Below are 13,904 nucleotides of genomic sequence, written 5' to 3' on the forward strand. Positions count from 1 at the left end.
TTCAGTGACCTGACCCTAAGCTCCAGCCTTTGGGGTTGGACAACACTTTGGGGTCCCAAGAATCTAAGGGTCTTTCTAGGTATTCAGCTCATGATTGGATATACCTGGAAGAGCACCCTCCGTGACAGACCCCTCAAAGACCGCCTGGGTGAACTCGGGCCTGTTGTCATTCTGATCTGTCACCGTGATCACAATCTCCATTGGGTCCTCGACTGCTTGCCCGTTCGATGACACAGCATGAGAGAAGAGCTGCAAGAGCCAAGTGAGGGTGACTTGAGCCCTGACGAGGAAGAAGAGGAGGGAGAAGGGGTCTGGCCAGAGCAGAGCGGGCTCTCCTTAGCCTCCACGCCTTCCCACTCTCTGACACCCCCCAGCAGAGAACTTTCCCACATGTGTGCTGCTGCTGCTTCAGTGACATCATGACGAGGGAAGACCCACGGGCTGGAGAACACACTGACTAGGTCAGCCCTCCCGATTCCCACACGAGGACTGGGGCACCAGGGCCAGAGAGAAAGGTGATCTAAAAATCTCTGACTTACTTTATGCAGGGTGAGACTTGCTCTGTCTACCCCAGTCTGGCGCTCCCCCCAGCTATCTGTGAATTTGGTGTCAGAGCATTACCTCCCGGCTTCCCTGAGCTCACGTGGCTGCCAAGTCCCAGAAACAGGTTTTCTCCCCTATATCATCACTGTCCTCTTCCTTTAGGCCAGAGGCTTCCAGCCCCAAGAACAGGGTGATAGCTTGGGTCTAGACTTGTGCATGATGCCTGAGGACTCTCCTCCCCTTTTTCCCCAACCAGGAAAATATTAACAACCCCAAATTATCCCAGGTTCTCCTGTCATTTCTCCTTAGCAACAGGTCAAGTTGTCAAGTTCAGCTCCTCACATTTCCAGAGCCTCTGATCCCCTCTGGGGATCCAACATGGGTTGACCAAAAACCGTTGGACGGATGTTACCCCATTATCACAAGCTTCTGAGAGATACTCACCGTGTAATTGGCGATTTTTTCTCTATCTAGAGGCTCCGTCACCATCAGCCACCCTGTTTCTCTTTCAATAATAAACACACCAATGGGTGGTATGTCGGCTCCTTGGCCAGTGATGCTGTAGAAAACCTTGGTTTCTTTGTCCCTGTTGGATTTGATCTGAAGACAAGAGGAAAGAAACAGAATTGGCAAAGAAGGGTCCCGATAGTGCGTCTTTTCCTGCCTTTCCTCGGTCCTTCTCTGCTAAATCCCTCCCAAAGAAATAGAGAGCTTCTTTTACCTGAACCAGACCTTTAGGGAACGGGCCTTTTTCATTTTCTGGGCAGCTGATGGGAGGGATGACCCAGTCTCGCTTCTGTCTTCTGAGACCATGGCGGGAGCTGGGAAATGTGAGCACTTCCACGTGGGCGCCAGAGGCAGAGTCCTGAAAGAAAAGGAGACGTAGAACAGACAGATGATTCAGGAGACATATGTGGGTTCTAACAGTCCAACCTGCCCAGCCAGTGTCCCCAGCCTCCTGAGGGCAGTGTATGGTTTTTAACTCAATGACACATTCTCTTATCAGTGACAAATTATATATATATACCCTCCAAAGTCGACAGCCAAAACAAAACCCAATGAACTCCTTTGCTATATAATAAAGACCATGTTCAACTTTTATCCTTCTTAGGATCCAGAGTTCAAGTCATTTTACATACACAATTACAGGTTTGAGGGTTTGATGTTATAATTTACAAGTTATTTCAAGCCTACACAACATGTCTTTTTTGTTTTCCTGAGACAGAGTTTTGCTCTGTCGCCCAGGCTGGAGTGCAGTGGCATCATAATCAGCTCATTGCAACCTCAAACTCCTGGGCTCAAGTGATCTTGCTGCCTCAGCCTCCCAAGTAGCTGGGACTACAAGTGCACGTCACTAGGCCTGGCTAATTTTTTTATTTTCTGTACAGACAGGGTCTCCCTATTGCCCAGACTAATTTTGAAATCTTGGGCTCAAGGGATCCTCCCACCTCAGCCTCCCAAAGTGCTAGGATTACAGGCGTGAGCCACAACGCCTGGCCAATCTGTCTTTTTTTTTTTTGGAGACAGAGTCTCACTGTTGCCCAGGCTAGAGTGCTGTGGCATCAGCCTAGCTCACAGTAACCTCAAACACCTGGGCTCAAGCAATCCTACTGCCTCAGCCTCCTGAGTAGCTGGGATTACAGGCATGTGCCACCATGCCCGGCTAATTTTTTTTATATATTTTTAGTTGTCCCTATAAGTTCTTTCTATTTTTAGTAGAGACGAGGTCTCGCTCTTGCTCAGGCTAGTCTTGAACTCCTGACCTCAAGCAATCCTCCCACTTCGGCCTCCCAGAGTGCTAGGATTATAGGCGTGAGCCACTGCGCCCGGCCCAATCTGTCATTTTTAATAGCAATATTACACACCAATGATTTAATATCAGAGCTTATTCAACAACTCAATATTCAGGTGTTTTCCACTTCTTTTCTTTTATTCTTTTTCCTAGGGATATAGGTCCCCAAAGTGGAGTTATCAGCCAAAATGAGTATGCTTTGGGAATTGGTACTAAGAACTGCTCTGTGATCAATACAAATCTCTCAATGTCATTGTATCATTATATCTGTATGTTTTCCATTTGTTATAACAGAAGCTGTTGGGATAGGAACCAAAAACACCCTTTGAGACTTGTATTGAACAGTTTTCGTGTGCAATAAAGATAACCTTATGCACACACAGGGAAATAAGAGAGCTGAAGATGAAAGGAAAATATCTTCCAAATTGTTTAAGTGTTTTAAAGTGATTACTGGTAACACAGTAAAGCTTCCAGAGGAAAATTCCATCTCCCACCTGCCACATGAGAATACTAATTCACAGTTATTCGTCACTGTTTGCCAAGTTTGACTCAAGCTCTATTTCCTGGCTTTTTGAAAATTCAAGATGCACAAATACATATGAGATGTCTCCAGGTATCATCACAGACCCCTTCCGCAATCCTGCATGCTGGCCACACGTGCACACGTGCATATACACACCTATGTATCCTCTGCCCTCCACATCCTGGTGTTTGTCCCCAAGGGCAGGCTCTGGAGCTAGGCTGCCTGGCTTTGAATGCTCACTATGACACCTCCTTGTCCAGGGCAGATTACTTAACCTCTTTGTACCACAGTTTCTGAATGTCTAGAATAGGGATAATATTAGTACCTACCTTGTAGAATTGTTGGAAAGATTAAATGAGATGTTGGTATTGCATATAAAGCACTGAGAATAGTGCCTAAACATAGTAATTCTTCAATAAATAACAATGATGATTATTGGACTAGTTGGAAAACACTGAGTTATGGTTTTATTGGGATTTGACCCCAGCACAGGAACAAAGTATGAAACTGACCATCAACACCGTACCCTAAGCCTTAAAATGGCCACTGCACACAGCCATGGTGAGCAAATGGGCACTGATGAATGAATGCAAACTCATGCGTCATATTGAAAAGGAAAACAAACAGCATGCCTGACTGACATCAGGATTGCAGAGTATTTCCAGACAATGAAAATAAATTATGATGAACACTGTGCTGGCAAAACATAACACTAACATTTTCACGTGTGAAATTACGGGGAATCACGCCTACACACACTAACGTGGAATTCATCCCTCAGAAAAACAGGATAGCAGACTCAGAAAACTCACCTATACAAAGTGAGAGAATTAAAAACTTGGATCTATTCTTATACAAATTAAAAGAAAGGTAAGATAGATTTCTATCCCCTCTTCTTCTTCTTCTTTTTAAATGTGTATCTCAAGTTTTAGAAGAAACGCTGCCCCTTCTTAATACAGTATAACTTGGTTCCACAAGTGTCCCTTGACGCAGAGACAAACCAAGGTGAATCTCAAACCAACTGTGGCGGAGTCTTCCACCAACTACACAATATCCATTCTTTCTTTCTGATTAAAAACAAATTTAAAAATGTTCTCTCTCTTATATCTCAATTTTACACCCTGCAACCTACCCATGTAAAAGACATTTCCTATACTATGCTTTGCAGCTAGGTGTGACCATGAGGCTAAGTTCTGGCCAGTGAGATATAAGTAGAAGTGTTATTGGAGAATTCTACAAAGGTTTCTTAAAAGGCAGACAGATAACTAAGCAATATATTTATGTGCTTCTTCCCTTTTTCCTTCTTATCACCCAGACTAAAGATGTATGTGATGACTGGAGCTACAGCAGCCATCCTGGGTAGTGAGGTATCCTTGAGGATGGAAGCCATGTGCTGAGGATGGCAGAGCAGAAAGGAAAGAGGGAACCTGGGCTCTTGATGACTATGAAGTCTCCATACTGGGCACAGCTTACCCTTGGACCTCTTAACTTGAAAGGGAGTATTTTGCATAAATCACTATAACTTGGGATTTTATATAATATGTACTTGAACCCAATCCTGATATAGCAGATATGGAGGCAGAGGCAAAGTTGGCAGAAGTAGGGAAGAAAAATTGAAGAACCAAGTTCAAAACTGTCTCTTGGTCATAAGAGGCTTCCATACACAGCTACCCAGCAAGAACTTCCTGTGTTCAACTTATTCACATGAATGATGGATGAGTTGGAGACTCAAGTCAGAGGGCTATGTTAATACAGTGCTGCAGTACTAAATTCCTCATTTTTCTGGTCTCATTACACCAGGGAGGAAAATCAAATCTATCAGGAGGACTATTAAGTTTCAAGAATCTCAAGAGACTTTGGGGAAAAAAAATAGGTGCCAATTTTAAAGGCCTTGGCATTTACAACACGTTCCACACTTCCAAGACAGTGAACTGGGTACAATTAGAATATCCCCCAGAGACACATTTTGGTAGGAAGCAGCACGAGAGCAGTTTGGAAACTGGCAAAGGCATTTGGTTTTGGCAACAACCCACAGAAACATTCTTGCCAGGAAACTTGGCAGACATACATGCTTCCATTCCAGACCTAAGGCCAGGCACTGCAAATCTTATTATGGAGGTTACAGTCTAACGGGGCCAAAGCTTCCCACTGGCTCTTCTACTTCTTTGCTGAGAGCCTCCCCACTGGAAACCCCAACAGCAAAACGATCAAAGAATTAACCTCTTGCGCATTCTTCCTCCAAGAGGAAAGTTATCAGAGCTAACGAGTACTGGGAATCATCATACGCCTTGTATATTCCTAGCATTTCACATGCATTAATTCATTCAGTCCTCACTGTCACCTCCATTTCACAGATAAGGACATTCAGGCCGGGCGCGGTGGCTCACGCCTGTAATCCTAGCTCTGGGAGGCCGACGCGGGTGGATCGCTCGAGGTCAGGAGTTCGAGACCAGCCTGAGCAAGAGTGAGACCCCGTCTCTACTAAAAATAGAAAGAAATTATCTGGCCAACTAAAAAATATATATACAAAAAAATTAGCCGGGCATGGTGGCTCATGCCTGTAGTCCCAGCTACTAGGGAGGCTGAGGCAGTAGGATCGCTTAAGCCCAGGAGTTTGAGGTTGCTGTGAGCTAGGCTGATGCCACGGCACTCACTCTAGCCCGGGCAACAAAGTGACACTCTGTCTCAAAAAAAAAAAAAAAAAAAAAAAAAAAAGGACATTCAAGCACAGACAACTTAAGTATCTCCTCCAAGGTCACTCAGGTGGCAAATGGCAGGGCTGAGGTTCAATCCCAGACAGGGTCCAGGCCTTTGCCCATTCTTCTATACTTCCCGATCCCCACAGCTCAACAACAACCCAAAGACCCAGCAAGAATTAGCTCAGTTAGATCAATACTTCTCAAAGAGGGGTGATTTCCCCCAACCCAAGGGCTACCGGCAGCACATGGAGGTATTTTTGGTGGCCACAACTGGTGGAGGTGCTACTGGTGTCTAGCCAATCAAGGCTAGGGATGCTACGAAACATCCTACAGTACACAGGACAACCCCACACAACAAAAAATTATCCAGCCCAAAACGTCAATGGTGCCAAGGCTGAGAACCCGGATTAGACAGTGGACTAAAACAACAGTGAACTGCCAAGAAACACTCCAACGTACGTGACGGTCGTGGTTGTGGTGGTGCCCCACTGCCTTCAGCGTAATCTTGGTGGAAAACTTCCTGTGGGTGGAGTCCCAGGCGTGGACGTGAAAACTGGTCTCTGGGTTATGAAGTTGTAGAGGCCGTTTGACTGTGATCTCACCATCTGTGCTCACTTTGAATCGGGAGTCATCAGAAAAATAGACTGTCCTTGGCCGACCCGTGCATCCTTCAAAACTCACTGCGGGGCAGAAATCACAGTGATTAGGAAATTGGGCAGGTTAAAGACGTCTCCAAAGGGCCAACTTGATTAACCCACCAAAAGCCCGACACGAAAGCACCGCACAGGCAAAACAAACCATAATCTGGTGACAGAACAACAAAGCTATCAAAGGAGTCGTTATCACCAGTATATGCTTCACAGTTACAGGGTGACTGTTCATGGTGGTCTGATTTTTTTCTCATCTACTTGTCAAGTGAAAACAGTATCTTGTGTAGAAAGGAACTTCTCTTTTTCAGTAACAAAAAAAGGAGCCTCCCCTTCACATGCCTCTTGCCAGTATGAAAACAGACCACTAAAGTAACAGAGACAGAGCCGGGCGCAGTGGCTCACACCCGTAATCCTAGCACCCTGGGGGGCCAAGGCAGGAGGATCCCTTGAGCTCAGGAGTTCGAGACCAGCCTGAGCAAAAGCGAGACCTCCAACTCTCCTAAAAATAGAAAAGGTAGCTGGGCGTGGTGGTGCTTGCCTGTAGTCCCAGCTACTAGGGAGGCTGAGGCAGGAGGATCACTTGAGCCCAGGGGTTTGAGGGTACAGTGAGCTACCATGATGCCACCACACTCTAGCCCAGGAGACAGAGAGACAAGATACCTATTGTGTCCAAAAGTTAGAAAGCTAGAGTTCGATGTACAGTGAGATGCTATGGATAGTCTACATTTAAATAAATCATTTACAATTAAACAGTGGCACATAATAAGAGAGCCAGCATGGCGCAATGCTTAAGAGTAGAGTCTGGACCAAACTGCCTAGTTCAAGTCCAAGCTCTGCCACTTATTAGCTCTGTGACCGGGGCAGGTCATGTAACCTCTTTGTGCTTCAATCATCTGTAGAACAAGGACAACAATAGTAACTACCTATGAGGGCTGTTGTAAGATACACAGAACAGCGCCTGGCCCATAAGAAACATTATTTTCAACTTTATAAATAATAATTTAAAAAACAAACATAACTTTGATTAATCATTGATTCAGCCCCCATAAGTGTTCCATAAAAGACAATGACAACAGTCAATAGTTACTGAGTGCTGATTACATGCTTAGTATCCGAGGCACAAAGAGGTAATACCTGTTTGCAACCTGAGGCATAGAAGAGAAATTGATCACTGACAGTTTAGAGAGATGATGAAGGTTTCATTCATAAGACAAAGTCTTCAACCTGACCATACAGGGCGGTAGGACAAATGCTAAAGACAGAGAAGGACTACTTAGGTGGAGGAATATTATGACCAATGGCTCAGAGACAAAACTACTCAAAGCTTTATAGCTATTAATATTAAAGCATTAAAACTTTTAAAAGGTAGTAATACCCAAAGCTGGAGAAGCTGTGGTGAAAGGAGTCTACACTATACTTCAGAATTCCAAAGGACTCATTCAACAGGTATCCATCAAACCACATGCCAAACACTGTGTTGAACTCTAAGGGCAAATTAGAAACAAGACAGATAAAGCACCCACTCTCATTGAGCTTATTCTATTGAGGAAAAGACAGACAAATACAGAAACCAATACTTTCAGGTAATGGTAAGTGCTAGATACAAAGAATTAAAATATTATGAAAACGGCTGATACAAGAGTGACAGGGGGAGAAGGGAGTTTCTTGAAGCCGTAACTTACATTAAATGGTGAGGACAGGCCTTTCTGAGGTAGAAAAATCTGAGCTGGGACCTGAAGGAGTCAGTCTTATAGGAACCTGGCTCTAGAGACTTCCAGACAGAGAGAATAGTTGACACGACAGTTCATTCTAGGAAATTCTCAACTTGGCCTGTTTTCCTCCCTTTCAAATAATTACCCCTCATCTCTCCAGTGGAATTTCTATTTCGTCCAAGTGCTCTTTCGTAAAAATTCCAGCTGTTATGCCCATTTTACAAGGCTAGACACCTCAACATTCATAAGGATCAGGTTTCTGCCAGAAAGCCCCGAAGCCATCTGTGATACCTGGGCTGCAGTTTTCATTATTTCCACCAGGGGCCACTCTTGCAAACATTTCCAAAGCCAACAGCCCTGCTCTTGCCAGAGAAAATAAGACGGAGTTTGGGGGTGAGAGGGTAGGTATTTATAACCATCAATTGTCTCCATTTCCAAGGCAAAACTGAGGCTCAGAGAGGTTAAGAAATTTACCTAACATCCCATAACTAATAAATAGCAGAGCTGGGACGGGCCCTTAACAAGAGTTACTTAGTCTCATGAGTGGCTCTCTCGCCCTCTCTCTCTGGAGAGACTCTGGTTAAGGCCTTGGCTATTTTTAGAGGATTCTGCCTCCAAACTAAGATCCTAAGGGCGGCAGAAATCTGAGGCCACCTCATGCAGTAGCTGGGAGTCTGCTACCTGGGAAATAAACTGAGCAACCAAACCAAGAAAAGTTAGTTCACAGGAAGGGAGCTTGGTCCTTGCCTGACCTTCCTGCATCTAAATTTGTTAAAAGGAAAAAAAAAAAAAAATCACCACCCTGCCCTTACCCCTACTATCACCCTTTTGGCTGGGTCCACAACTCACTTCCCAAACTGGAGGGGAGGAAGATGGGGTGAACAGAGGGCAGCTGTAATAAATGGTGGGAAGACGGAGACAAGAAAAACAGGCTGGAGCTGGGCGCGGTGGCTCACACCTGTAATCCCAGCACTCTGGGAGGCCAAGGTGGGAGGATTGTGGGAGGATGGGTTGAGCCCAGGAGTTTGAGACCAGCCTGAGCAATAACTGAGGCCCTGTCTCTACAAAAAATAGAAAAATCAGTAGGGTGTGGTGGCAGGCACCTGTAGTCCCAGCTACTCAAGAGGCTGAGGTAGGAGAATCCCTTGAGCCCAGGAGCTGGAGGTTGCAGTGAGCTATGACCACACCACTGCACTCTAGCCCAGGCGACAGAGTGAGACCCTGTCTCAAAGAAGGGGAGGCGGATTGGTCGCAGAGCCTGCAACTGCATTATAAACCCAGACTCTGCAGTGTTCTTGCTGAGTGGCCTTAGGCAAATTGCTTTACTGTCTGGTCCTCGGTTTTCTCTACTGGAATATGAAGGATTCCAGCACGGGTCAAGCCTACCTCTCTGGGGTTTTGTGAAGATCAGCCAAGACGGTGAATATGATCACATCCTGTAAGCTGAAGAGCCACGCAAGCAGAAGAGATAACTGTTCTTTCTGTGCACTTGGGTAGACAAGCTAGAAGACAAGTACTTGCTAAATGAACAGATGAGCCAGAAGAAACAGCAAGTCCTTAAAGGATGGTCATTTGGAGTCTAAACTAGGAATTTCTCTTCAAACTAGCAAAACTAGATGCTTTTCAAAGAACCCTCCCCCATCCCCAGCAGAAGTAGTGGGGCAGCCAGGCTGTGTTTGGGGGCTTGTTGGGCAAGCAGAGAACAAGAGATGCCCTGAATTCCTTTTCCTAAACGGCCCGAATCTGAGCAGTGAAAGTTGAAACAAGCATGATTGGACTTGCCAGGTGTGGAGGCCTAAAAAAATGAAAATGGTTTTGCAAAATAACTTGATGTGAGGCACTTAACCTGCTTTGGGGCATCGTTAATGGTGGCTAAGCCCCACCCTTTGAGAAGTGACAGGGAGCCCCAACCTGAATTTCCAGGTGCTCATTAAGACTCATTTTGCCGTGCAACCTGATCCTCTGGGCTGATGAATCGTTAATTATAGGAAAGATTGAGGGGCTCTCCAGCCTCAGGAAGGCTCTGGGAAGCCCACTTCAAACCTAGTAAGGGCTGAGTTGTCTCTGAGCCACAGCAAACTCTAAAGCCAGCAAGTAGGAGGAAACACGAAAGACAAAATGTCGAAATTTGAGGATCAGTACATGGGGATGGGGTATATCTGAACACTGTTATGATAAAAAGTTAAAGATAAAGGCCAAGTAAGGTGGCTCACACCTTAAATCCCAGTACTTTGGGAGGCCAAGGTGGAAGGATTGCTTGAGGCCAGGAGCTCCAGACCAGCCTGGACAACTTAGTGAGAACCGTCTCTACAAAAAATTTAAAAATTAGCCAGGCTTGGTGGTGTGCACCTATAGTCCCAGTTATTAGCCCTTTATCAGATGTGTAGCTCATGAATATTTTCTCCCTTTCTGTAGGCTGTCTATTCGCTCTGTTGATTGTTTCCTTAGCTGTGCAGAAAGCTTTTTAGTTTAATCAAATCCCGTCTATTAATTTTTGCTGTTGCCAGGATTGCCATTGAGGTCTTTTTCATAAATTTTTTGCCTAGGCCAACATCTAGAAGAGTGGGCAAAAGACATAACAGAAGCTTCTCAAAAGAAAGACAAATGGCCAATAAAGATATGAAAAAATGCTGAACATCACTACACTAATCATCAGGGAAATGCAAATTAAAAACCACAATGAATGGCAGATTAAAAACCCCAGTCAGAATGGCATTTATCAAAAAATCCAAAAACAATAGATGCTGGTGTGGATGCAGAGGGAACGGAACACTTATACACTACTGGTGGGACTGCAAATTAGTGCAACCTCCATGAAAAACAGTATGGAGATTCCTCAAAGAACTGAAAGTAGATCTACCATTCAATCCAGCAATCCCACTACTGGGTATTTACCCAAAGGAAAAGAAGTCATTTTACCAAAAAAGACACCTGCACTTGAATGTTTATTGCAGCACAATTCACAATTGTAAAGATGTGGAATAAACCCACGTGCCCATCAACTCGTGAGTGAATTAATAAAATGTGGCATATGTACACCATGGAGTTCTACTCAGCCACAGAAAAAGATGAATACCTTTTTGTAACAATCTGGATGGAACTGGAGACCATTCTCCTAAGAGAAGTCTCTCAAAAATGGAAAAACAAACACCACATGTACTCACTATTCAACTGGAACTAACTGATGAGCACATGTGTGCACAGAGGGAAGTAAAACTCACTGTAAAGCAACTGGGGCAGGGGGAGCAAAAACCTACCTAACGGGTACTATGAACGCTATTTAGGCTCAGGACTCGAGCATTACAAAAGTGATCCACGTAACCTAAAACATTTGTGCCCCCTTCATATTTTGAAATTAAAAAAGGAAAGAAAAGGAAAAACCACCACCACTAACGAAAAGACAGTCTAGAACAGTACAGAATTGTACACACCAGAGAGTTAACAGTAATTGGGGTGGAGGTGGGGCAAGATTGAAAGAAGTGGGGTTGGCGTAGGGATGTTATACATCTTTGTATTATATTGCCTGTTAGAATTGTTTTTTAAATGTGATAAAAACTATTAAGAATGACTTTTTAGCCCAATGTGACTCTTGCATGTTGTAATTCTAGCCTATTTGGCCAAAGTAGTAGCTTTCAACAGAGGACCCTGGAAAAGAGGACTGAAGGTCAAAGCCAAATGAAACCGAAGTTCATGGAAAGCTTTTTGGTCCTCAGGCTGGCTTTGAGCGCTCAGCGACTTTCCTTGCTTGGAATTGCCATCAGGCCACGGGACAGCCCCACCAATAGTATCCCATTTCTTCTCCTCCCACCGGCCCCATAACTGGAATGCGAGTGGGCAGACAGTCTCAAAAGCGTCCACATATTTCTAGATGATGTTGGGATTGACGGACAGGGCCTGCTATCAAAGGCAGCTAACCATAGTTGAGTTATTCGGTAACCAGTGGGATAACCCAGTCTCTTAGAAGCAACTGCTTGAAAGTAGCGTTTTGCCCGCAGCACACACAAAGGGGCACATTATGGACTGTCTCCCTCTCATCAGATGCATTCCCCACAGCTCACACGAAGCACACTGCATTTAGCTTTATTTCAAGGACCATTTGAACTGGAGCGTTCAGCCTCAGGAAGAGAAAGTCCCACATACAAACTGGAGGACAAAGAAGCTTCTGGGGCTTTTGGTGGCCATGCTGCCACTGTGTACCCCCAAACTAAAGGCTTCAGTTTCCAACTTAAATACTGAGGATCAAAGACAAGAAGTTTAACTTGATGGATGAGAGGCGTCCTGGGGCAACAGACAGCCCCATTTAGCTAGCCGGGGGTTTTGGTTTTGCAGGTTAGGAGCAGCGTATAAAATTTCTTCTAGGTTGACCATTTTCTTAGATGACACTGGGTAACTCTTGCATGTGTTCTTTTTTTAAACACTTTGTAATATATATTTTTAGTGACAAGGTCTCCTCACTCAGTCTCCCTGGCTGGAATGCAGTGGTACCATCATAGCTCACTGTAACCTCAAACTCCTGGGCTCAAGTCATCCTTCTGCATTAGCCTCCCAAGTAGCTGGGACTACAGGTGTGTGACACTAGGCCCAGCTAATTAAAAAAATTTTTTGTAGAGATGGGGTCTCACTATGTTGCCCAAGTCTGGTCTTGAACTCCTGGCCTCAAGCGATCCTCCCGCCTCAGCCTCCCAAAGTGCTGGGATGACAGGCATGAGCCACCACACCCAGCCCACATGTTCTTTTGATGGATATTCATGAAATCAGTGAGCATTACACGTTTATTGAGCATGCATGCTCAACGGAAAATGTAATTTTACATTTAAAAAAATGCGAGGGGCCAGGCCTGGTGGCTCACGCCTGTAATCCTAGCACTCTGGGAGGCCGAGGCGGGAGGATAGCTTGAGGTCAGGAGTTCGAGACCAGCCTGAGCAAGAGCGACACCCCGTCTCTACTAAAAATAGAAAGAAATGATCTGGACCGCTAAAAGTATATATATAGGAAAAAATTTAGCCGGGTATGGTGGCACATGCCTGTAGTCCCAGCTACTCGGGAGGCCGAGGCAGGAGGATTGCTTGAGCCCAGGAGTTTGAGGTTGCTATGAGCTTGACGCCATGGGACTCTAGCCCGGGCAAAAGAGCGAGACTCTGTCTCAAAAAAATGAAAAAAAAAAAAAAAAAAAGAATGTTCTGCTTTATGTCATCACTTTGCATAAGCTGAAATCAGTCAGAGTTCCTCTAAACAGCCAGTTTCAACCCCAAGCGTTTTTCCAGGGAAGATAAGCAGCTTGGACTATCACATTGCACAAGCGCGACTCCCAGCGTGCACCCACAACGTCCGCAATGCCCGTGTGATGTGTGCCCGGGGCAGCGGCTGAGCCACCTGCACCACTTGTTGCCAGGCAGCTCCTGTGGGATCCCGGGGACGGGAACTTTACTTGCATGGAGCTTATGAGGTTTTTTCTCCCAACCTCCCCCAAACTTTCTTGCCCAGAACAAATCATACATGGTCTCTGTCTTCACTAACTTACACCCTGAAAACAGATGTCAACAATGAGCGTTTCCTATCCAGGAAGCAGGAGCAAAGTCTCCTTGGCTTCTGCTTCCATCAAAGCAAATGGGGAACTGGGGTACAGTGGCGGGGGAAGGGTGCAGGGAGAGAAAACAGTGAGGTCGAAGATTAAAGAAAAATTAGCCCAGGCCCATTAACCTGTTACTTCCCAAAGGGGAGTAAATAAGGCCAAAAGGGGTAATCAATCCATCACCCTTGACTTTTCCCCTCCTGTTTTAAGGTTACTCCTACACCAGGTCATTCCGGCAGTGTGTGTCTCTTTGCCTTCCCGATGGATCGTGGTTCTGCTTGGGCTAATGGCGTTTCCTTCTCTGAAGGTAAACACCGTGGATGTTGACCAGAACCAGCCAGGGGCAAAGGTCGTAAATGGCACTTCTGGAGCTGGTTAAAAGCCAGTGCAAACATGTTTACGGTTTCACATTT

At 45.2% G+C, this 13,904-nt stretch overlaps 1 protein-coding gene across 1 annotated transcript in view; it reads right to left on the minus strand.

Annotated features, from left to right (window-relative positions):
* Positions 1-13,904, minus strand: part of CDH1 (cadherin 1) — a 67,529-nt gene that overhangs the window by 17,174 nt on the left and 36,451 nt on the right. The window contains exons 3-6 of the mRNA XM_045533398.1: positions 6,017-6,237; positions 1,265-1,408; positions 988-1,143; positions 105-249 (exon numbers count right to left, since the gene is read on the minus strand). Of these exons, the coding sequence (XP_045389354.1) occupies positions 105-249; positions 988-1,143; positions 1,265-1,408; positions 6,017-6,237 (666 nt within the window). The remainder of the gene's footprint in view (positions 1-104; positions 250-987; positions 1,144-1,264; positions 1,409-6,016; positions 6,238-13,904) is intronic.

Source organism: Lemur catta, chromosome 20 (assembly GCF_020740605.2).
Source record: "Lemur catta isolate mLemCat1 chromosome 20, mLemCat1.pri, whole genome shotgun sequence".
Taxonomy (NCBI): domain Eukaryota; kingdom Metazoa; phylum Chordata; class Mammalia; order Primates; family Lemuridae; genus Lemur; species Lemur catta.